At 33.4% G+C, this 23,947-nt stretch overlaps 1 protein-coding gene across 1 annotated transcript in view; it reads left to right on the forward strand.

Moving 5' to 3' along the window:
- The window catches only part of LOC139488795 (GPI inositol-deacylase-like), a 137,277-nt gene that overhangs the window by 20,604 nt on the left and 92,726 nt on the right, over positions 1-23,947 (forward strand). Inside the window, exons 9-10 of the mRNA XM_071274714.1 lie at positions 4,073-4,230; positions 10,903-10,935. Coding sequence (XP_071130815.1) covers positions 4,073-4,230; positions 10,903-10,935 — 191 coding nt within the window. The remainder of the gene's footprint in view (positions 1-4,072; positions 4,231-10,902; positions 10,936-23,947) is intronic.

Here is a 23,947-nt window from a genome sequence, read left to right on the forward strand (position 1 = left end):
AGATTAATCTTTTAAATGAATGCAATATTTGTATTATGCAATTATTATGTAATCAATTATTATGTAATTAGTGGCAAAATCTCTGTCAGTTCACTTGAATGAATTTAGCTCTATCATCTCTTTACAGTCGAAAACTGGGTTGAAATAGAACAAAAGAATTGAAGTTCTTTGTTAGAGAAGGCGATAAATGTGTACTGTAATGTTTACTATAGTGACAAAAAATTTAAAAGTTAATAGAAACAAACAAAATTAAAAACCAATTGTTCAGAGAACAATTGAAGGTCTTTCCACCACTTAATATCTATTTTGATATTGAAATATAAAAAATCAGTCTAAAATGTCAGTTCATATGGCTTTATGATGTATAGATATGAATTTAAAGCAAAGGTCAAAATCTAGAACGTCAAATTAACCTATGACCTTGACCCCAATTTCAAGGTCACAAACTGAGGATTTCAAATCAAAAGACCCTAGTCTCTAATATGTATGGTTAATAAGTTATATCACTTTAAACATAATTTAAGATATGATATGGCTTAAACTCCCATTCATTGTTTACGCACCCTTTCAACTAAAATTATTTAGTTACAACATGTCGCAACTAACAATTTATACAAAATAATTTGTCGATATCTTATAAGGTTAATGAAAATGAGTGAAAATAAGACAAATTCAAAAATTAGAATATGACCTTGACCTTTGACCTTGACCTAATTTTCATTTTTTTGGACCAAGGACCTCAAATCAAAAGATCCTAGGTCTCTATCACTTACGGTGTTCCAGTTTAAAATACATTTTAAAATTTCAAATACAAAAAGGGAAATAACTCTCATATGGAGCGTTCATATTTCTTCGGTCGAAATTGGACAAATCATGCGAAGGATATAACGAGCAATTTTATAAAATAAATTTGTCGTAATCTTTTACGGTTGCGAAGGAGTTGTGGACACAAGGAAAACAGTGTTTGGGGAGATAACTCCTACAAAGAAAAGTATTCGGTTACGCAGGGTAAATTTCAATAGCGCCTAAACTGTTCGATATCATATACCAAATATCTAAGCGACATATTGCGAAAACAAATGTTTATCGCAAGAACAAAATTTGGCGGAAGAAAAAAAAAAAAATAATCAGAAGAAAAACAATAGGTCTTTCCACAGAAAAGTGGAAAGACATAATTACAAATTTCTTCTCAATTACGAAGTGTTTTATTTTAAAAACACTGTTTGCCTAAGTTTTCAATTTATCTAGTACATAGTTAAGCAGAGCAATTAGATATCAAGTCGACGACATGGGTATCTTACAAGTTGGATGTAGAAAATGCATAACCTCCGATTAAAAAAAAAAAAAAACCACTGACGGAAAACATATTAATCTATTAGTTCAGTAATTTTTGTGTCTGCCTTTCCATTATGTGACTCAAGAAAAAATTCCAAAAAATGGGTAACAATAGTATTGAAAAGAGAAAATCGAGTGCACCTTTTTATGTTCGGGCGTGTTTGAGTTGATTATTTTGTCTTGATATTGACCAAAGCAAGAATATTTCATACATTGTCTTGCTTCAGATTCTATTATTTTTTATATCAAAGCTACAGGTTGACTTTATAACATAAAAAAATCACAGTACTAAAAGATGACATATATGGGTCAAGTGAAATACCTATCAAATGAATCACAAAAACAGAGTAGGTGTGTTCGAATAGCTATTTTTTTACTGAAAGAACTCGATGACAGTCTTTCAAGTTGGATGATGAAAATGCATAAATTTTTTGTGTGTGATAACAAGTGTTTATAGTCTTCAATCACTAAAAATATCTAGTCTGCCCTTCCACAAAATATTTAATTAGAATTTTTTTAAATGTTTATGAATTTTCGAAAATTCCACCTGACAACCGATCCGACAATAGTTTTAAGTTGAATCAATGCAGACAAGATCATTAACTGATGCTCATTAGCTAGTTGATACTTTTGTCTTTTAAAATACAACTGACATATAAGGGTCGTAATGGTACAATGTGGATAAATTTATCGGTTTCCAAGAGCAAAATTGGTAGCGCGTCATCCCTACAATGGCTTCCATTTCTACGATTGTGTAAATGAACTGGCGTAATGTGGAGATAATTTTGACGAAGTAGAATCCTGACTGTTTAACTGTACAAATTTTTTTTTACAAATCTTAATCAACACATCATGGGCTCCAAAAGGGTGTCTCAAATTGTCCCTATGGTATTCCATTCTCTCATAAATCTCTAATTAGTGTTTTTAATTTTGGTGAAAATTATTTTATACATTTCTCCATGGAAATGAGATATGCAAATGCTTATACAACTGCATACCAAACAGGGATGGGTCGATTACTTTAAATTGTAATCAATTAAATTACAATTACTTTGTTTAAAAAATTTAATCAATTACATTACAATTACTTTGCTTATAAAATGTAATCAATTACATTACAATAACACCTTATTTCAAATGTAATTGATTACATTAGATTACTTTTCTTTAAAGTAATAATGATTACTTATGATTACATTGCATATTGCAATATTAAAGAATTTCTAATAACTTTTCATCCTCACAAAAAGCTAATTTTGGTGATTTTTTTTAAAGCCATAATTTATTAATCTTATTTAAAAGAATTTAGACAAGTGCAGTGTAACATGTGTAATTTGATAACATAACTATAGACAAGTGTCCTTTCTCCATGTAAAAGATATAATTTTTTTTTATACAAATTTTAACCAACTGCCCAATTCACAAAAAACCTTGACAAATCTTGAAAAAATCAATCAAGTAAAGTGTTATTGTCTGTGAGGACATAATTGACATATCCATAAATGTTTTTACAGGTGTTAATCACTACTTCCATTGTTTTTAACAAATAATAGGTGAGTTGGGTATTAAAATTGTATTGTCTTAATTGCAATATCAATAAAGTAATAAGTGGTTAATTGTCATATTTTGTTTTAAAAATGTTGAATACATATGTATCATAGTATTTATGGAAAACAAAATTTATTAAAATTGTCAACATATGAAATATGATTTTAAATTTCATATTGAATTAAAAGGGCTCATGCAGTTATATATGTAGACCCTCAAAGTCAAATTGGAACTAAATGTTTTCTGCTTTTGAATTCATTGTAGTTTTATAAAAATATTGGGCATACCTATATGAAATTGGAGTTAATATCAGAAGTGTTCAATCAATAAACAAAAATGCTTTCAAGACATACTCTATATCATAAGAGCTCAATTTCACAAACACTGGGAAGCAAACTCCTTTAGTAAACTGTTATCAAAATAAAACACTTGGTTATAAAAAACTTGTTATATAGATGATGCTATTTATCACATTAAACAAAGTCCCATCATAGTGAATACTAGTTTCATGATTTTTTTATTCATGCTTTACATTTTCATATTGTCTATCAAATACTATTTTCCTATATACCAGTATATACAAGATTTGTTATCAACAAGTAATCATATGAATTTAATCTTAAAGTAATCTAAAAGTAATCATGATTACACCTGTTTTTGGCAATGTAATAGAATACATTAAGATTACTTGTAATTAGAAATGGCATGATTACTGATTACATAGGATTACACTGCAAATGTAATCGATTACAGCTGATTATGATTACTGATTACAATTACCCCATGCCTGATACCAAATATCATTGACTTAACACTAGCAGTTCATCCTAGTGGTTCCACATAAACTGACCTAATCACAAACTATTAAATGTTAAATAAGTAAAAGCTTCAAAGTGAGGGGGCATGGCCAAATAATCTAAATGGAAATGAGATGTGCCAATACTTATACAGCTGCATACCAAATATGATTGACCTACAACTTGTGGTTCCCCACAAACTAGACCTAATCAAAGACCAATACATTTTTGACACTGCTGCCACCACTGGAAACAGCATACCTATGTCTCTCTTTTTGACTCTGTCAAGCGAGACAAAAACCAATGAATTGAGGTATATTTTCCAAACCACAAAAGTTTGAAATTGTGAATAAAAATATACCAGAATACATCTTTCATATATATTATTTCAGTGATCTCACTTGACAGAATGATTGCCACGTACTACAGCAGTGTAAACAATTATTGGAGGACACACAGTAATACTTCATTGAAACATGTGACTGTGGTATCAACAGGAGGCGGTTATAGAGATGTTCTAGTCAGAAATGAATTAACATCTCTTAGAGGAGTATGAATTACTGAAAATTATTTAACACTAAAACAAAATCTGTTCTATCTATTAATGGTACCACAGTATTACAGTACAGTTAAAACATTGAAAATCCTGGCTGTTTTAGTTAAAAGCCAATGTAAGATATGATAAGTCATCTCATTTGAGTAATAATTTGTTGTATGGTCAGTATTTGCTGAAATTTGGTCAATGTTGATGTTCTTCTCCATCGATTTCAGTCTGATCTAGGGGTTTCTACATAAACATAACGTTAGTTTATAAGTTACTGACGTAAACGAGACTAAAAATTATTTTTAAATTACATTGGTCTGACATAATTTTGTTTGCTGGGTTATGCCTAAATTAATGTGAGCCTTTATGAGGTAGTGTGTTTGTGAATTCGTTTGAGATCTCTTTTTGTAGTACTTTTCAGGTTTAAGATGTTTAACTTTAAGTTTATATTGTACAAAATGAAATAACATAAATCAATACAAGCGAGACTAAAATTGGATTAACAGCTATGGAATTATGTGGCTACCATATTTTCAAACACACATTCTCTGTTTTGAACCGATAAAGGTATGAAACTTTATCATGGCGGCCATCTTGGTTGGTCGGCCAGGTCAAGGGATACATTTTTTAAACTAAATACCTGAATAATGATTGTGGCCAAGTTTGGTTTAATTTGGCCCAGTAGTTTCAGAGGAGAAGACTTTTGTAAAAGTTAATGAAGACAGACAAGGACGATGTACGACAGACGCAAAGTGATGAGAAAAGCTCACTTGGCCCACACAAGATGGCGGCCATGGCACTATTAGCAGTCATATTTTATTTGTGGTAAATTTATTCAGCCCACCCATTGCCATTTTTAGCTCACCTGTCCCTCAGGGCCAAGTGAGCTTTTCTCATTACTTTGCATCTAACAGGGTATTATTTGAACTTGGAATTATTTTTTATTATGGAATTTGAATAATTTCTTGTGTTTGAAATTTTTAATAAATTCAAAGTTTATTTGGTATTATAATGTTTTGAGCAGTTCATAACACTTCCCATACAATGTATTTAGTATAGATTGTGTTGTGCGCGGCACAGTGCATTCTATTGAAAATGTACTGTCTCCTTTGTAATAGAAAGTGTTGTGCGCAGCACAGAACATTTAAGTACAATATAAACATGGAATTTATTAAAAATTTCAAGCACAAGAAATTATGCAAATTCCATAATTAAAAATAATTCCAAGTTTGACAAATAGCCTGTTATCTGTCGTCCATTGTCGTCGTCCATCTTCGTGTCTGGTGAACTGGCCGACCAACCAAGATGGCCACCATGGCAAAATAGAACACAGAGGTAAAATGTAGATTTTGGCTTATATCTCTGAAACCAAAGCATTTAGAGCAAATCTGAAATGGGGTAAAAATGTTTATCAGGTCAATTTCTATCTGCCCTGAAATTATGAGATGAATCAGAGAACCTGTTGTTTGGTTGCTGCCCCTAAATTGGTAATTTTAATGAAATTTTGCCATTTTTTTATACGACCCCAAAAATAACTTTGGGATCGTATAATGGTATGATGTAGTCATCGTCTGCGTCGTCCGAAGACACATTGGTTTCGGGATAATTACTTTAGTTTAAGTGAATATATCTTTATGAAATTTTTTGAGAAGGTTAAATACCACAAAAGAAAAGTTGGGTTGATTTTTGGGATGATGGTTCCAACCGTTTAGGAATTAGGGGCCAAAAAGGGCCCAAAACAAGCATTTTTCTAGTTTCAGGATAATAACTTGTATACAAGTATATCAATTGCTCTGAAATTATAAGGCAATGTTTAAAATGACTAGAAGAAGGTTTGGATTCATTTTAGGGGTTATGGGGCCAAAGTTTAGGAATTAAGGGCCAAAAAGTGGCCAAAACAAGCATTTTTCTAGTTTCCACACAATAACTTGTGTGAAATTGTATGGATCTCTCTGAAATTGTACCACAATGTACCATATAACAAAGGGGAGACTGGGATTAAGTTTTGGGTTAATTGCCCAAAATATGTAGGGATTGGGGGCCAAAAAAGGGCCAAAAAGAAGCATGTTTCTAGTTTCCAAATAATCATGACAATAATTAGTGTTTAAGTGTATGGATCTTTCTGAAATTGTACTACAAGGTTCAATAATACAAAGGAAAGCATTGGATTGAATTTAAGGGTTATTGCTCCAAGGGAGTTTTCTATAAATTGGGGGGGGGGGGGGGGATTTTTGTTTACCATTTTTTTAAGGGATTCCTTTTTTTCAAAATTTTTCAAATTTCGAATTTTGAAAAGTTTCAAGAAGAAATCTTCAATTGCACAGTATTGTGCAATATATTTGTTAGATCTTTGACCTCATCAATATTGTGACAAAAACCTATATTATGTCAAAAATATGATCACAATCCAAATTCAGACAGTATCAAGCTTGAATATTGTGACCAAATTTGCCCCAACTGTTCAGAGTTCGACCACTGGGGTTGTATAAAGCTGTGCCCTGCGGAGCACCTGGTTGGTTATTATTGAATATTATTATAGATAGAGATAAACTGTAAACAGCAATAATGTTCAGCAAAGTAAGGTCTACAAATAAATCAACATGACCAAAATGGTCAGTTGACCCTTTAAGGAGTAATTGCCCTTTATAGTAAATTTTTTGTAAATTTTTGTAATCTTTTACAAAAATCTTCTCCCCTGGCGCTACTTGGACAAATTTAACCCTTTAAGAGTTATTGTCCTTTATAGACAATTTTTAACAATTTTCCTAAATTTCCTAAATTTTTGTAAATTTTCACAAAATATTTTCCACTGTCACTTCTGGGCCAATTTCATAATAGATAGAGATAAATGTAAGCAGCAAGATTGTTCAATAAAGTAAGATCTACAAACACATCACCAACACCAAAACACAATTTTGTCATGAATCCATCTGTGTTTAATATGCACATAGACCAAAATGAGCGACACAGGCTCTTTACTCAGGCTCTTTAGAGCCTCTAGTTATATATTTTTAGCTCATCTGCCCCAAAGGGCCAAGTGAGCTTTTCTCATCACTTGGCGTCCGGCGTCCGGCGTCCGTAAACTTTTACAAAAATCTTCTCCTCTGACACTACTGGGTCAAATGAAACAAAACTTGGCAACAATCATCATTGGGGTATCTAGTTTAAAAAATGTGTCCAGTGACCCGGCCAATCAACCAAGATTGCTGCCATGGCTAAAAATAGAAATTGGGGGTAAAATGTAGATTTTGGCTCATAACTCTGAAACCAAAGCATTTAGAGCATTCTGACATGTGGTAAAATTGTTTATCAAGTCAAGATCTATTGACCCTGAAATTTTCAGATGTATCAGACAACTAGTTGTTTGGTTGCTGCCCCTGAATTGGTAATTTTAATGAAATTTTGCTGTTTTTGGTTATTATCTTGAATACTATTAAAATAGAGGTAAATTGTAAACAGCAATAATGTTCAGCAAAGTAAGATCTACAAATAAGTCAACATAACTGAAATGGTCAGTTGACCTCGTAATGAGTTATTGCCCTTTATAGTAGTGTTGTCAAATCTTAAACTTTTGCCTAACCGGTTACTCGGATAATCGTTCGACCGATTAACCGGTTAACCAGTAGTTTGAGTTGGTGCTTGCAAGCCTTATCAATAGTACCCTACACATAGATATAAGATGTGGTATGAGTGTCAATTTGACAACCTTTCATCCAAGTCATAAATTTACGCTTTTAGAATTGAAGTTTGTCCTCTGGCATTATCAGGCTTGTCTGTGAGGATTCCTGGCAAAGGTTGACTTTTAATAATCAACTACACCGTATCAACTATAGCGTTTGTACCAATTTCAGATTGAAAAATAAAATAAAAAAAACTTCTTGATATCGTAGAATTGAATATGTCTAAAACTGATTATTCTTTCCTTTTCACTCTCCAAAATGATGTGGAGAGATTCATTTTGAGTGATTAATTATAAAAAAGAAGATGTGGTATGATTGCCAATGAGACAATTCTCCACAAGAGATCAAAATGAAACAGCAATTAACAACTATAGATCACCGTACGGCCTGTTTCTTTACTTTGTTTGCATGTTACTCGTACTATCACGTATACATTGAGTACATTCACATTGGTTTGCATTTCACAATTTTTGAGTTAGCATTTCGTTTAAAGTAAGACTAAGCCTTGCATGACGGAGGTTGCACATTTAAATGTAGGTTTACACAATATTAGATCAGAAACGAAAAAATGAAGTAAATCGTAAAATTTAATCGCATTACTGATTAAGAGTTACTGCTAAAAAAAACATGTATACTAATTATGTTTCTTTAAGATCCTACCCCGAACTGAGAGACAAGTTCTAATTAATTCTATGTTTATAGGATTAACAAAAGCAATCAGTTTACTGGACAACTGATCTGTCAAATTAATTACCACGACGACATTTTTAAAGTAAAACCTAACTTTTTAATGATTTCAATACAAATTTAATACTCCAAATTGACAACAACACTTCAATTGGTCTGCAATTTTATTTGCTATGGTCTACATGTTTCGCCTGCAAGGCAGGCTTCATCAGGACAATTTTTATACAGAAATTGAGCCCCTGAAGTACTCAAAGTGGTGCATTGAATTTGACGTCGTCAAGGCTTCTCTTCCAACCTAGAAGTGGTAGGAACCATGGGAAGTTCGTCCTATTAGATGCCAAGCCTTTAGAACAATTTAATGTATCATATAATAGTAAAACGAACTCAAGTTACATTGTATACAAACTTTAATTTTCTATATTTATCTTATCTATTGATAACTCTGTATTGCTACTTTCACTTTTCATTGTTTCTCTCACCATGACGACGTCAAATTCAATGCACCACTTTGAGTACTTCAGGGGCTCAATTTCTGTATAAAAATTGTCCTGATGAAGCCTGCCTTGCAGGCGAAACATGTAGACCATAGCAAATAAAATTGCAGATCAATTGAAGTGTTGTTGTCAATTTGGAGTATTATTTTAATGTTGCATTCATTTGCATAATTTGACAACCCTGCATACCAAGGTATCCACTTCAGGGACTCTATCGAAATGATTCACACAGGCGTTGGTTCACCTCGAGGTGTTTAATTCAATACAAATTTATATAAAATCTATCAAAATTGAAAAATAGTCTGGTTAACCGGTTAGCGTTTTTGGTATTCGGTATTCGGTCGTTTGACCCGTTAACCGGTTAACCAATTAACCGTTGACAACACTACTTTATAGTAAATTCATTTTTACAAAATATATTCCTCTGTAACTAAAGTTCCAACTTTATTATAGAGAAAATTGTAAGTAGCAAAAATGTTCAGTAAAGTAAGATATGCAAACACATCACCATCACCAAAACATAATTTTGTCATGAATCCATCTGTGTCCTTTGTTTAATATGCACATAGACCAAGGTGAGCGACACAGGCTTAAGAGCCTCTAGTTAAAAGGGGCTACTCATAAAAATATGTGGTTTTGTTTTGTTTTATGTATGTATTCAGGGAAATTATATTTCCCCAATTCATTAATTCATCATATTAATAATAAAATTGAGAATGGAAATGGGAATGTGCCAAAGATACAACAACCTGACCATAAAGCAGACAACAGCAGAAGGTCACCAACAGGTCTTCAGTGCAACGAGAAATTCCTGCACCCTGAGGCGTCCTTCAGCTGGCCCCTAAACAGATATATACTAGTTCAGTGATAATGAACGCCATACTAAACTCCAAATTGTACACAAGAAACTAAAAGTTAAAATAATACAAGACTAACAAAGGCCAGAGGCTCCTGACTTGGGACAGGCTCAAAAATGTGGTGGGGTTAAACATGTTTGTGAGATCTCAACTCTGCCCCTATACCTCTAGCCAATGCAGAAAAGTAAAGGCTTTGTTTAATTTAAGGGTCTTAATAAAGTAAGGCCAAATAAAAATATAGGTGTGGTTCCAGTTACATATATTTAAAAAAAAATAGGGTCGGTAGCTAAGTCACCAAATTTTTAAATTTTTACTTTAGATTGTCAAAATCCAGAAAACAAATCGTGTGTTTAACGAAATTGTTTATGCCCCAACCGGAAGATCATTTTACATGTGTTTGGTTGTAAAATAAACAGTCATGTTTGTTTTTAGTTAATTTTGTTGCATTTTGTTATAAATTGTTGCATTTTAACCATAACGGATACTTTTGGTGGAAATTCATATGACATAAATCTATGAATTTCATTATTTAAATTAACAATCCTCAAAATTTGATCGTTTGAAAATTTATTTTTCAGAAATGAAAAAAAAAGTTCTAGGGTGGAGTAACTGGAACCACACATATATTTTTATTTGGCCTTAGTAATTTGATCTACCACATGAATTCTCATTTAAAACATTGATATGGATAAATACTTAAGTCAGAGATTTTTCTTACAATTTTATTTATGTCTTTGTAGTTGAGACATAAAACTATGTAGCAAAGTTGTAAATAAATCCTAACGTAACATGTAACGCCATTTAATCATGGAGGGGTAGGATGGGATGGGCATGTGGCCATGGGGATGGGGATGGGATGGGATTGGATTGAGCATGGGGAATAATGCCTTTTTCAGAAGGATAAAGTCTGAACAATACTAAAGGGTATAACTATTTCTGAAATGTATTTTGTTGTTGTAGATAACAGATCCAGACTTATCTATCGGTACCTCTGTAAGTAAATGGTTAAAATGATAATCAATTATTTAGGTCACTTAGAAACTGTGCCAAAAACCATGACATAGCATGTATGAAAATGCATATTAGTTTGTAAACTTACAACTTTCTTCATTTTTTATGCGGGCCTTCTTATCCTAGTCATTCACCTTTTTTCATGGCAGCAATTCACAATTCAATTCGCATTTTAAGCCATGAAAAAGTAGTTGAACTACTGCAACATTGATCAATGAACCATGAAAACAAGGTCAAGGTAAGATTTGTACACCTTACAATCATTACATGGTTTAAATATAGTTGAAATATTGCATTCATAGTATCTAAGAAACAAACTTAACCAGGAAAACTTAAGATTGGCCAATGAACCATGAAAATGAGGTCAAGGTCTGATGATCATTGCTGGACAGACCAATTTATTTTTATACGACCGCAAAATTTGAAAAAATTTTCGTCGTATATTGCTATCACGTTGACGTCGTCGTCTGCGTTGTCGTCGTTGTCGTCGTCGTCGTCGTCCGAATACTTTTAGTTTTCGCACTCTAACTTTAGTAAAAGTGAATGGAAATCTATGAAATTTTAACACAAGGTTTATGACCACAAAAGGAAGGTTGGTATTGATTTTGGAAGTTTTGGTCCCAACATTTTAGGAATTAGGGGCCAAAAAGGGCCCAAATAAGCATTTTCTTGGTTTTCGCACTATAACTTTAGTTTAAGTTAATAGAAATCTATGAAATTTTGACACAAGGTTTATGACCACAAAAGAACGGTTGGGATTGATTTTGGGAGTTTTGGTTTCAACAGTTAAGAATTAGGGGCCAAAAAAGGGCCCAAATAAGCATTATTCTTGGTTTTCGCACAATAACTTTAGTTTAAGTAAATAGAAATCAATGAAATTTAAACACAATGTTAATGACTACAAAAGGAAGGTTGGTATTGATTTTGGGAGTTTTGGTCCCAACATTTTAGGAATTAGGGGCCAAAAAGGGCCCAAATAAGCATTTTCTTGGTTTTCGCACTATAACTTTAGTTTAAGTTAATAGAAATCTATGAAATTTTGACACAAGGTTTATGACCACAAAAGAACGGTTGGGATTGATTTTGGGAGTTTTGGTTTCAACAGTTTAGGAATTAGGGGCCAAAAAGGGCCCAAATAAGCATTTTCTTGGTTTTCGCACTATAACTTTAGTTTAAGTGAATAGAAATCTATGAAATTTTGACACAAGGTCTATGACCACAAAAGGAAGGTTGGGATTGATTTTGGAGTTTTGGTTCAAACAGTTAAGAATTAAGGGCCAAAAAAGGGCCCAAATAAGCATTATTCTTGGTTTTCGCACAATAACTTTAGTATAAGTAAATAGAAATCAATGAAATTTTAACACAAGGTTTATGACCACAAAAGAAAGGTTGGGATTGATTTTTAGAGTTGAGGTCATAACAGTTTATGAATTAGGGGCCAAAAAGGGGCCCAAATAAGCATTATTTTTGGTTTTTTGCACCATAACTTTAGTATAAGTTAATAGAAATCTATGAAATTTAAACACAAGGTTTATAACCATAAAAGGAAGTTTGGGTTTGATTTTGGGAGTTTTGGTCCTAACAGTTTAGGAATAAGGGGCCCAAAGGGTCCAAAATTGAACTTTGTGTGATTTCATCAAAAATTGAATAATTGGGGTTCTTTGATATGCCGAATCTAACTATGTATGTAGATTCTTAATTTTTGGTCCCGTTTTCAAATTGTTCTACATTAAGGTCCAAAGGGTCCAAAATTAAACTAAGTTTGATTTTAGCAAAAATTAAATTCTTGGGCTTATTTGATATGCTGAATTTAAAAATGTACTTCGATTTTTAATTATTGGCCTAGTTTTCAAGTTGGTCCAAATGGGGGTCCAAAATTAAACTTTGTTTGATTTCATCAAAAATTGAATAAATGGGTTCTTTGATATGCCAAATCTAACTGTGTATGTAGATTCTTAATTTTTGGTCCAGTTTTCAAATTAGTCTACATTAAGGTCCAAAGGGTCCAAAATTAAACTAAGTTTGATTTTAACAAAAATTAAATTCTTGGGCTTATTTGATATGCTTTATCTAAATATGTACTTTGATTTTTGATTATGGGCCCAGTTTTCAAGTTGGTCCAAATCAGGATTCCATATCAAGTATTGTGCAATAGCAAGAAATTTTCAATTGCACAGTATTGCACAATAGCAAGAAATATCTAATTGCACAATATTGTGCAATAGCAATTAATTTTCAATTGGAGTTATCTTTCTTTGTATAGAATAGTAGTTGATAATATATGTTGGAAATTTGCCAGACATTTATTTTGATGTCATTTTCTATTTTTATTTGCCAATAACTTTATGTAAATAACTTCATTGGAAATTTGCCAATATAAAATGTTGCATGCTGATGAAGCTTTTTTTCCTTATCTTATCTAAAATGTTTTTAAATAGTGTATGTTGGACATTTGCCAGACATGGCTATGATGTCATTTTCTATTTTTATTTGCCAATAACTTTATGTAAATAACTTCATTAGAAATTTGCCAATATAAAATGTTGCTGATGAAGTTTTTTTTATTGTTTTATATTTTATTTTATATTTTATATTAAATTTTTCTCATTTCAGATTTCATAAATAAAAAGAAAATTTCTTCAAACATTTTTTTGAGAGGATTAATATTCAACAGCATAGTGAATTGCTCAAAGGCAAAAAAAACCTTTTAAGTTCATTAGACCACATTCATTCTGTGTCAGAAACCTATGCTGTGTCAACTATTTAATTTTAGATTTAAAAAGTTTGAAGAAGAAATCTTTAATTGATTTGTATAATCTTGACATTTGTTTTGTGTAAAAAAAAACCATGTAATGTCAAAATTTGATCACAATCCAAATTCAGAGCTGTATCATGCTTGAATGTTTTGTCCATACTTGCCCCAACTGTTCAGGGTTCGACCTCTGCGGTCGTATAAAGCTGCGCCCTGCGGAGCACCTGGTTACTTTTGTTTCACTCTGAATGTTGACATTCTTTTAATTTATATAACCGAACACACCTAGTTCATGTTTTATCCAGAAATAGCTAATGGGTTAAATTTAAATTCATATGAATATGGATTCAATGAGGTGGAATTATTCACTTGCAAGTGAATAATTCATCATCAATGGTTCTTTGATTATTTATTTTTTAAATTGAACCAAACTAGCTACTAAAAAAGCAGTATTACTGTATAGCGTGTTTTTTTTTGCACAGGTGTAAAATTTCGCAATTTAGGGGCAATAAAGTTTACAAAAAAAATTTGCGGTTTTTATTTTGGTAGATTCTTAAATCCCAATTGAATATTTAAGTGGATAACTGAAATTGTTGCACATAAAATATTGAAAAATTGAGAAGCAAGTTAAATGACGTCTTATTTATTGATCTTGACTGGAAATTTTTAGGTTATAAAATTATCAAGACTGATTTACAACTTTTGTGTAATTTGACACTAATTAATACATTTGCGCCGATTTTCTAAATTTTCATTCTTTCATTTGCGCCAATTTCATTTTTAGCTCACCTGGCCGAAAAAGTGTTGTGGGGTTACTGGCCCTGAATTAGTAATTTTAAGGAAATTTGCTCTTTTTAGCTCACCTGGCCCGAAGGGCCAAGTGAGCTATTCCCATCACTTTGCGTCCGGCGTCCGTCGTCGTCGTCCGTCATCCGTCGTCGTCGTCCGTCGTCGTTAACTTTTACAAAAATCTTCTCCTCTGAAACTACTGGGCCAAATCAAACCAAACTTGGCCACAATCATCATTGGGGTATCTAGTTTAAAAAATGAGTGGCGTGACCCGGTCAACCAACCAAGATGGCCGCCACGGCTAAAAATAGAACATAGGGGTAAAATGCAGTTTTTGGCTTATAACTCAAAAACCAAAGCATTTAGAGCAAATCTGACATGGGGTAAAAATGTTTATCAGGTCAAGATCTATCTGCCCTAAAATTTTCAGATGAATCGGTCAATCGGTTGTTGGGTTGCTGCCCCTGAATTGGTAATTTTGAGGAAATTTTGCTGTTTTTGGTTATTATCTTGAATATTATTATAGATAGAGATAAACTGTAAACAGCAATAATGTTCAGCAAAGTAAGATCTACAAATAAGTCAACATGACCAAAATGATCAGTTGACCCGTTTAGGAGTTATTGCCCTTTATAGTCAATTTTTAACCATTTTTCGTAAATTAAAGTAATCTTTTACAAAAATCTTCTCCTCTGAAATTACTGGGCCAAATTAATTCAAACTTGGCCACAATCATCTTTGGGGTATCTAGTTTAAAAAATGTGTGGCGTGACCTGGTCAACCAACCAAGATGGCCGCCACCGCTAAAAATAGAACATAGGGGTAAAATGCAGTTTTTGGCTTATAACTCAAAAATCAAAGCATTTTGAGGAAATCTGACATGGGGATATAAATGTTTATCAGGTCAAGATCTATCTGCCCTGAAATTTTCAGATGAATAGGTCAATCGGTTGTTGGGTTGCTGCCCCTGAATTGGTAATTTTGAGGAAATTTTGCTGTTTTTTGTTATTATCTTGAATATTATTATAGATAGAGATAAACTGTAAACAGCAATAATGTTCAGCAAAGTAAGATTTACAAATAAGTCAACATGACCGAAATGGTCAATTGACCCCCTTAGGAGTTATTGTTCTTTATATTCAATTTTTATACGCACGTCAAAATTTTGACGGGACGTATTATGGTATACAAATGTCCGGTGTCCGTCCATCTGTCCGTCCGTCTGTCCGGCGTAAACATGTCGCACCGTAACTTGAGAACGACTTATCCAAATTTCATGAAACTTAATATAGTTGTTTCTTATGATGGTCAAATGATCTGTATACTTTTTGGTGAAAATAAGATTTAAACTTTTGAGTTACGGCACTTTGTAACTAAAACAGGGGTGTGTTTTTTTTTCACATGTCGCACCGTATCTCAAAAACCTTTCTTGATTATTGCTTAAAACTTTACACACTTCTTAGTTATATTAATCCTAATATCTGTATACTTTTTGGTGATGATTCAAAACTTCATTTTTAGCTCACCTGGCCCGAAGGACCAAGTGAGCTATTCCCATCACTTTGCGTCCGGCGTCCGTCGTCGTCGTCCGTCGTCGTCCGTCGTCGTCCGTCGTCGTCCGTCGTCCGTCGTCGTTAACTTTTACAAAAATCTTCTCCTCTGAAACTACTGGGCCAAATCAAACCAAACTTGGCCACAATCATCATTGGGGTATCTAGTTTAAAAAATGTGTGGCGTGACCTGGTCAACCAACCAAGATGGCCGCCACCGCTAAAAATAGAACATAGGGGTAAAATGCAGTTTTTGGCTTATAACTCAAAAACCAAAGCATTTAAAGCAAATCTGACATGGGGTAAAAATGTTTATCAGGTCAAGATCTATCTGCCCTGAAATTTTCAGATGAATCGGTCAATCGGTTGTTGGGTTGCTGCCCCTGAATTGGTAATTTTGAGGAAATTTTGCTGTTTTTGGTTATTATCTTGAATATTATTATAGATAGAGATAAATTGTAAACAGCAATAATGTTCAGCAAAGTAAGATCTACAAATAAGTCAACATGACCAAAATGGTCAGTTGACCCGTTTAGGAGTTATTGCCCTTTATAGTCAATTTTTAACCATTTTTCGTTAATTAAAGTAATCTTTTACAAAAATCTTCTCCTCTGAAACTACTGGGCCAAATTAATCCAAACTTGGCCACAATCATCTTTGGGGTATCTAGTTTAAAAAATGTGTGGCGTGACCTGGTCAACCAACCAAGATGGCCGCCACCGCTAAAAATAGAACATAGGGGTAAAATGCAGTTTTTGGCTTATAACTCAAAAACCAAAGCATTTTGAGGAAATCTGACATGGGATAAAAATGTTTATCAGGTCAAGATCTATCTGCCCTGAAATTTTCAGATGAATCGGTCAATCGGTTGTTGGGTTGCTGCCCCTGAATTGGTAATTTTGAGGAAATTTTGCTGTTTTTGGTTATTATCTTGAATATTATTATAGATAGAGATAAATTGTGGTACAGCAATAATGTTCAGCAAAGTAAGATCTACAAATAAGTCAACATGACCAAAATGGTCAGTTGACCCCTTTAGGAGTTATTGCCCTTTATAGTCAATCTTTAACCATTTTTCATAAATCTAAGTAATCTTTTACAAAATCTCCACTGAAACTACTAGGCCACAATCATCTTTGGGGTATCTAGTTTGAAAAATGTGTCCGATGACCTGGCCATTCAACCAAGATGGCCGCCACGGCTAAAAATAGAACATAGGGGTAAAATGCAGTTTTTGGCTTATAACTATGAAACCAAAGCATCTAGAGCAAATCTGACAAGAAGTTAAATTGTTAATCAAGTCAATATCTATCTGCCCTGAATTTTTCAGATGAATTGGACAACTGGTTGTTGGGTTGCTGCCCTCCAATTGGTAATTTTTAAAGAAATTTTGCCGTTTTTGGTTATCTTGAATACTATTATAGATAGCGATAAACTGTAAACAGCAATAATGTTCAGCAAAGTAAGATCTACAAATAAGTCAACATGACCTAAATGGTCAATTGACCCCTTAAGGAGTTATTGCCCTTTATAGTCAATTTTTAACAATTTTCATTAATTTGGTAAATTTATGTAAATTTTTACCAAATATAGTTCTCTGTTACTAATGGGCAAAGTTCATGATAGATATAATTGTAAGAAGCAAAATCGTTCAGTAAAGTAAGAACTTCAAACACATCACCATCACCAAAATACAATTTTGTCATGAATCCATTTGTGTCCTTTGTTTAATATGCACATAGACCAAGGTGAGCGACACAGGCTCTTTAGAGCCTCTAGTTGAGTTTTTGAGTATTTTGTGAAAAAGGGGGAGGGTTTTTTGTCGAGCCTGCAACTTTTGTTGCAGAAAGCTCGACATAGGGATAGTGATCCGGCGGCAGCGGCGGTGTTAGCTAACTTCTTAAAAGCTTTATATTTTAGAAGGTGGAAGACCTGGATGCTTCATACTTTGTATATAGATGCCTCATGTTACGAAGTTTCCGTCAGTCACATGTCCAATGTCCTTGACCTCATTTTCATGGTTCAATGACCACTTGAAAAAAAGGTTCAATTTTTTTGTAATGTTGAATTCTCTCTTATTATGAGTAATAGGATAACTATATTTGATATGTGCATACCTTGCAAGGTCCTCATGTCTGTCAGATAGTTTTCACTTGACCTCGACCTCATTTCATGGATCAGTGAACAAGGTTAAGTTTTGGTGGTCAAGTCCATATCTCAGATACTATAAGCAATAGGGCTAGTATATTCAGTGTATGGAAGGACTGTAAGGTGTACATGTCCAACTGGCAGGTGTCATCTGACCTTGACCTCATTTTCATGGTTCGGTGGTTATAGTTAAATTTTTGTGTTTTGGTCTGTTTTTCTCATACTAAATGCAATAGGTCTACTATATTTGTTGTATGGAAGGATTGTAAGGTGTACATGTCTAACGGGCAGATGTCATGTGACCTTGACCTCATTTTCATGGTTCAGTGGTCAAAGTTAAGTTTTTGAGTTTTGGTCTTTTTATCTAATACTATATGCCATAGGTCAACTATATTTGGTGTATGGAAATATTTTATGATCTTTATGTCAGTCGCACAGGTTTTATTTGACTGTGACCTCATTTTCACGGTTCATTGCACAGTGTTAAGTTTTTGTGTTTTGGTCTCTTTATCTTAAACTATAAGTAATAGGTCAACTATATATGTTGTATAGAAGCATTGTTAGCTGTACATGTCTGCCTGGCATGGTTCATCTGACTTTGACCTCATTTTCAAGGTTCATTGGTCTATGTTTAGTTATCTTGGTTAATGTTAAGTTTATGTGACAGTTGTTATAAAGCTTAGCTTTATACTTAGGACCATCAACATAATATCAATGATTAGTATAGAAGGCGAGACATTTCAGCGTGTGCACTCTTGTTTATATGTCGCGCCGTATCTCAAAAAACGATTTATGATTATTGCTTAAAACTTTACACACTTTTTTAGCTCACCTGGCCTAAAAGGCCAAGTGAGCTTTTCTCATCACTTGGCGTCCGGCGTCCGGCGTCGTCCGTCGTCGTCGTTAACTTTTACAAAAATCTTCTCCTCTGAAACTACTGGGCCAAATTAATCCAAACTTGGCCACAATCATCATTGGGGTATCTAGTTTAAAAAATGTGTCCGGTGACCCGGCCAACCATCCAAGATGGCCGCCATGGCTAAAAATAGAACATAGGGGTAAAATGCAGTTTTTGGCTTATAACTCAAAAACCAAAGCATTTAGAGCAAATCTGACATGGGGTAGAATTGTTAAACAGGTGAAGATCTATCTGCCCTGAAATTTTCAGATGAATCGGATAACCAGTTGTTGGGTTGCTGCCCCTGAATTAGTAATTTTAAGGAAATTTTGCTGTTTTTGGTTATTATCTTGAATATTATTATAGATAGAGATAAACAGTAAACAGCAATAATGTTTACCAAAGTAAGATTTACAAATAAGTCAACATGACTGAAATGGTCAGTTGACCCCTTTAGGAGTTATTGCCCTTTATAGTCAATTTTTAACCATTTTTAGTAAATCTTAGTAATATTTTACAAAAATCTTCTCCTCTGAAACTACTGGGCCAAATTAATCCAAACTTGGCCACAATCATCTTTTAGGTTAGTAGTTTGAAAAATGTGTCCGGTGACCCGGCCATCAAACCAAGATGGCCGCCATGGCTAAAAATAGAACATGGGGTAAAATGCAGTTTTTGGCTTATAACTCAAAACCCAAAGCATTTAGAGCAAATCTGACATGGGGTAAAATTGTTTATCAGTTCAAGATCTATCTGCCCTGAAATTTTCAGATGAATCGGACAACCCGTTGTTGGGTTGCTGGCCCTGAATTAGTAATTTTAAGGAAATTTTGCTCTTTTTGGTTATTATCTTGAATATTATTATAGATAGAGATAAACTATAAACAGCAATAATGTTTACCAAAGTAAGATTTACAAATAAGTCAACATGACTGAAATGGTCAGTTGACCCCTTTAGGAGTTATTGCCCTTTATAGTCAATTTTTAGCTCACCTGGCCTAAAAGGCCAAGTGAGCTTTTCTCATCACTTGGCGTCCGGCGTCCGGCGGCGTCCGGCGTCGTCCGTCGTCCGTCGTCCGTCGTCGTCGTTAACTTTTACAAAAATCTTCTCCTCTGAAACTACTGGGCCAAATTAATCCAAACTTTGCCACAATCATCATTGGGGTATCTAGTTTAAAAAATGTGTCCGGTGACCCGGCCAACCATCCAAGATGGCCGCCATGGCTAAAAATAGAACATAGGGGTAAAATGCAGTTTTTGGCTTATAACTCAAAAACCAAAGCATTTAGAGCAAATCTGACATGGGGTAGAATTGTTAAACAGGTGAAGATCTATCTGCCCTGAAATTTTCAGATGAATCGGATAACCAGTTGTTGGGTTGCTGCCCCTGAATTAGTAATTTTAAGGAAATTTTGCTGTTTTTGGTTATTATCTTGAATATTATTATAGATAGAGATAAACAGTAAACAGCAATAATGTTTACCAAAGTAAGATTTACAAATAAGTCAACATGACTGAAATGGTCAGTTGACCCCTTTAGGAGTTATTGCCCTTTATAGTCAATTTTTAACCATTTTTAGTAAATCTTAGTAATATTTTACAAAAATCTTCTCCTCTGAAACTACTGGGCCAAATTAATCCAAACTTGGCCACAATCATCTTTTAGGTTAGTAGTTTGAAAAATGTGTCCGGTGACCCGGCCATCAAACCAAGATGGCCGCCATGGCTAAAAATAGAACATGGGGTAAAATGCAGTTTTTGGCTTATAACTCAAAACCCAAAGCATTTAGAGCAAATCTGACATAGGGTAAAATTGTTTATCAGTTCAAGATCTATCTGCCCTGAAATTTTCAGATGAATCATACAACCCGTTGTTGGGTTGCTGGCCCTGAATTAGTAATTTTAAGGAAATTTTGCTCTTTTTGGTTATTATCTTGAATATTATTATAGATAGAGATAAATTGTGGTACAGCAATAATGTTCAGCAAAGTAAGATTTACAAATAAGTCAACATGACTGAAATGGTCAGTTGACCCCTTTAGGAGTTATTGCCCTTTATAGTCAATTTTTAACCACTTTTCGTAAATCTTAGTAATCTTTTACAAAAATCTTCTCCTCTGAAACTACTTGGCCAAATTAATCCAAACTTGGCCACAATCATCTTTTGGGTTAGTAGTTTGAAAAATGTGTCCGGTGACCCGGCCATTCAACCAAGATGGCCGCCATGGCTAAAAATAGAACATGGGGTAAAATGCAGTTTTTGGCTTATAACTCAAAACCCAAAGCATTTAGAGCAAATCTGACATGGAGTAAAATTGTTTATTAGGTCAACATTTATCTGCTCTGAAATTTTTAGATGAATCGGACAACCCGTTGTTGGGTTGCTGACCCTGGATTGTTAGTTTTAAGGAAATTTTGCTGTTTTTGGTCATTATCTTGAATATTATTATTGATAGAGATAAACTGTAAACAACAATAATGTTCAGCAAAGTAAGATTTACAAATAAGTCAACATGACCGAAATGGTCAATTGACCCCCTTAGGAGTTATTGTTCTTTATAGTCAATTTTTAACAATTTTCATAAAATTTGTAAATTTTTACTAACATTTTCCACTGAAACTAATGGGCCAAGTTCATTATAGATAGAGATAATGTTAAGCAGCAAGAATGTTCAGTAAAGTAAGATGTACAAACACATCACCATCACCAAAACACAATTTTGTCATGAATCCATCTGCTTCCTTTAATATTCACATAGACCAAGGTGAGCGACACAGGCTCTTTAGAGCCTCTAGTTGTTATATTAATCTAAAGATGTGTATAATTTTTGGTGATGATTCAAAATTTCATTTTTAAGTTATTAAGTATTTTGTAAAAAAGGGGGAGGGGTTTTTTACATGTCGTGCCGTATCTCAAAAACGATTTATGATTATTGCTTTAAACTTTACACACTTCTTTGTTATATTAATCTAAAGATCTGTATACTTTTTGGTGATGACTCAAAATTTTATTTTTGAGTTATTGAGTATTTTGTATAAAAGGGGAGGGTTTTTTTTACATGTCGCGCCGTATCTCAAAAACAATTTATGATTATTGCTTGAAACTGTACACACTTCTTTGTTAAACTAATTTAAAGATCTGTATACTTTTTGGTTTGATTCAAAATTTTATTTTAGTGATATTTGTAAAAAAAAAAACAGGGGGGGGGGGGGGTTTCACATGTCCCGCCGTGTCTCAAAAACAATAAATGGTTATTGCTTATTACTTCCTCAGAAACTATTTATGATTATTGCATAAAACTTCCACACAAGACGTCGGGCGTATCATGCGCTCATGGCGCAGCTGTTTATTAACAATTTTCATAAAATTTGTAAATTTTTACTAACATTTTCCACTGAAACTAATGGGCCAAGTTCATTATAGATAGAGATAATTTTAAGCAGCAAGAATGTTCAGTAAAGTAAGATGTACAAACACATCACCATCACCAAAACACAATTTTGTCATGAATCCATCTGCTTCCTTTAACATTCACATAGACCAAGGTGAGCGACACAGGCTTTTTAGAGCCTCTAGTTTCATTTGCGCTGATTTTATATTTGCTCCTAATTGGATTTACAGGTAAGAGAATACTTGTACATGTACTATACCGTGAAGGTATATTGGTAAAATCTGGTTATCAACATAGGTTTTAGTTAATTTTGATTCATATTGTTCTGAACTTTGCTGTAAATTAATTTAATTGATGGACATATTGCACACTGCAATGAGCCGAGGATTCAATTCTTTAACCATCGACGGCCATACACATAAGTATGTAAGCCAGACAAAGAAAAAAGACTTCGTTATTGACAATTACAGCAAATATAGAAGATACGAAATCACAAGAAAGGAATATATTAGATGTGTTGCCTATAAATACTCAGCAAGAACAGATTTATGATTTTAATGTATTCCGTTTTTATATGACAGCAAAAATTGAAAATTTTTTGGTCAAAAATATTAGCATCACGTTGGCGTCATCGTCTGCATCGTCGTCGTCGTACGAATACTTTTAGTTTTCGCACTCTAACTTTAGTAAAAGTAAATAGAAAACTATGAAATTTTAACACAAGGTTTATGACCACAAAAGGAAGGTTGGGATTGATTTTGCAAGTTTTGGTCCCAACATTTTAGGAATTAGGGGCCAAAAAGGGCCCAAATAAACATTTTCTTGGTTTTCGCACTATAACTTTAGTTAAGTTGATAGAAATCTATGAAATTTTGACACAAGGTTTATGACCACAAAAGGAAGGTTGGGATTGATTTTGGGAGTTTTGGTTCCAATAGTTAAGGAATTAGGGGCCAAAAAAGGACCCAAATAAGCATTTTTCTTGGTTTTCGCACAATAACTTTAGTATAGGTAAATAGAAATCAATGAAATTTAAACACAAGGTTTATGACCACAAAAGGAAGGTTGGGATTGATTTTGGGAGTTGAGGTCCGAACAGTTTAGGAAGTAGGGGCCAAAAAGGGGCCCAAATAAGCAGTTTTCTTGGTTTTCGCACCATAACTTTATATAAGTTGTATAATGAAAACTATCCATTTAGATATAAAAAACATATATGCATATTTTTTTTAATTTGAGGTTTCTTATGACTTTAAGTATAAGTAAATAGAAATCTATGTAATTTAAACACAAGGTTTATCCCCATAAAAGGAAGTTTGGGATTGATTTTGGAAGTTTTGGTCCCAACAGTTTAGGAATAAGGGGCCCAAAGGGTCCAAAATTAAACTTAGTTTGATTTTAACAAAAATTGAATTCTTGGGCTTCTTTGATATGCTGAATCTAAACATGTACTTAGATTTTTGATTAT

Source organism: Mytilus edulis, chromosome 9, assembly GCF_963676685.1.
Source record: "Mytilus edulis chromosome 9, xbMytEdul2.2, whole genome shotgun sequence".
Taxonomy (NCBI): Eukaryota; Metazoa; Mollusca; class Bivalvia; order Mytilida; family Mytilidae; genus Mytilus; species Mytilus edulis.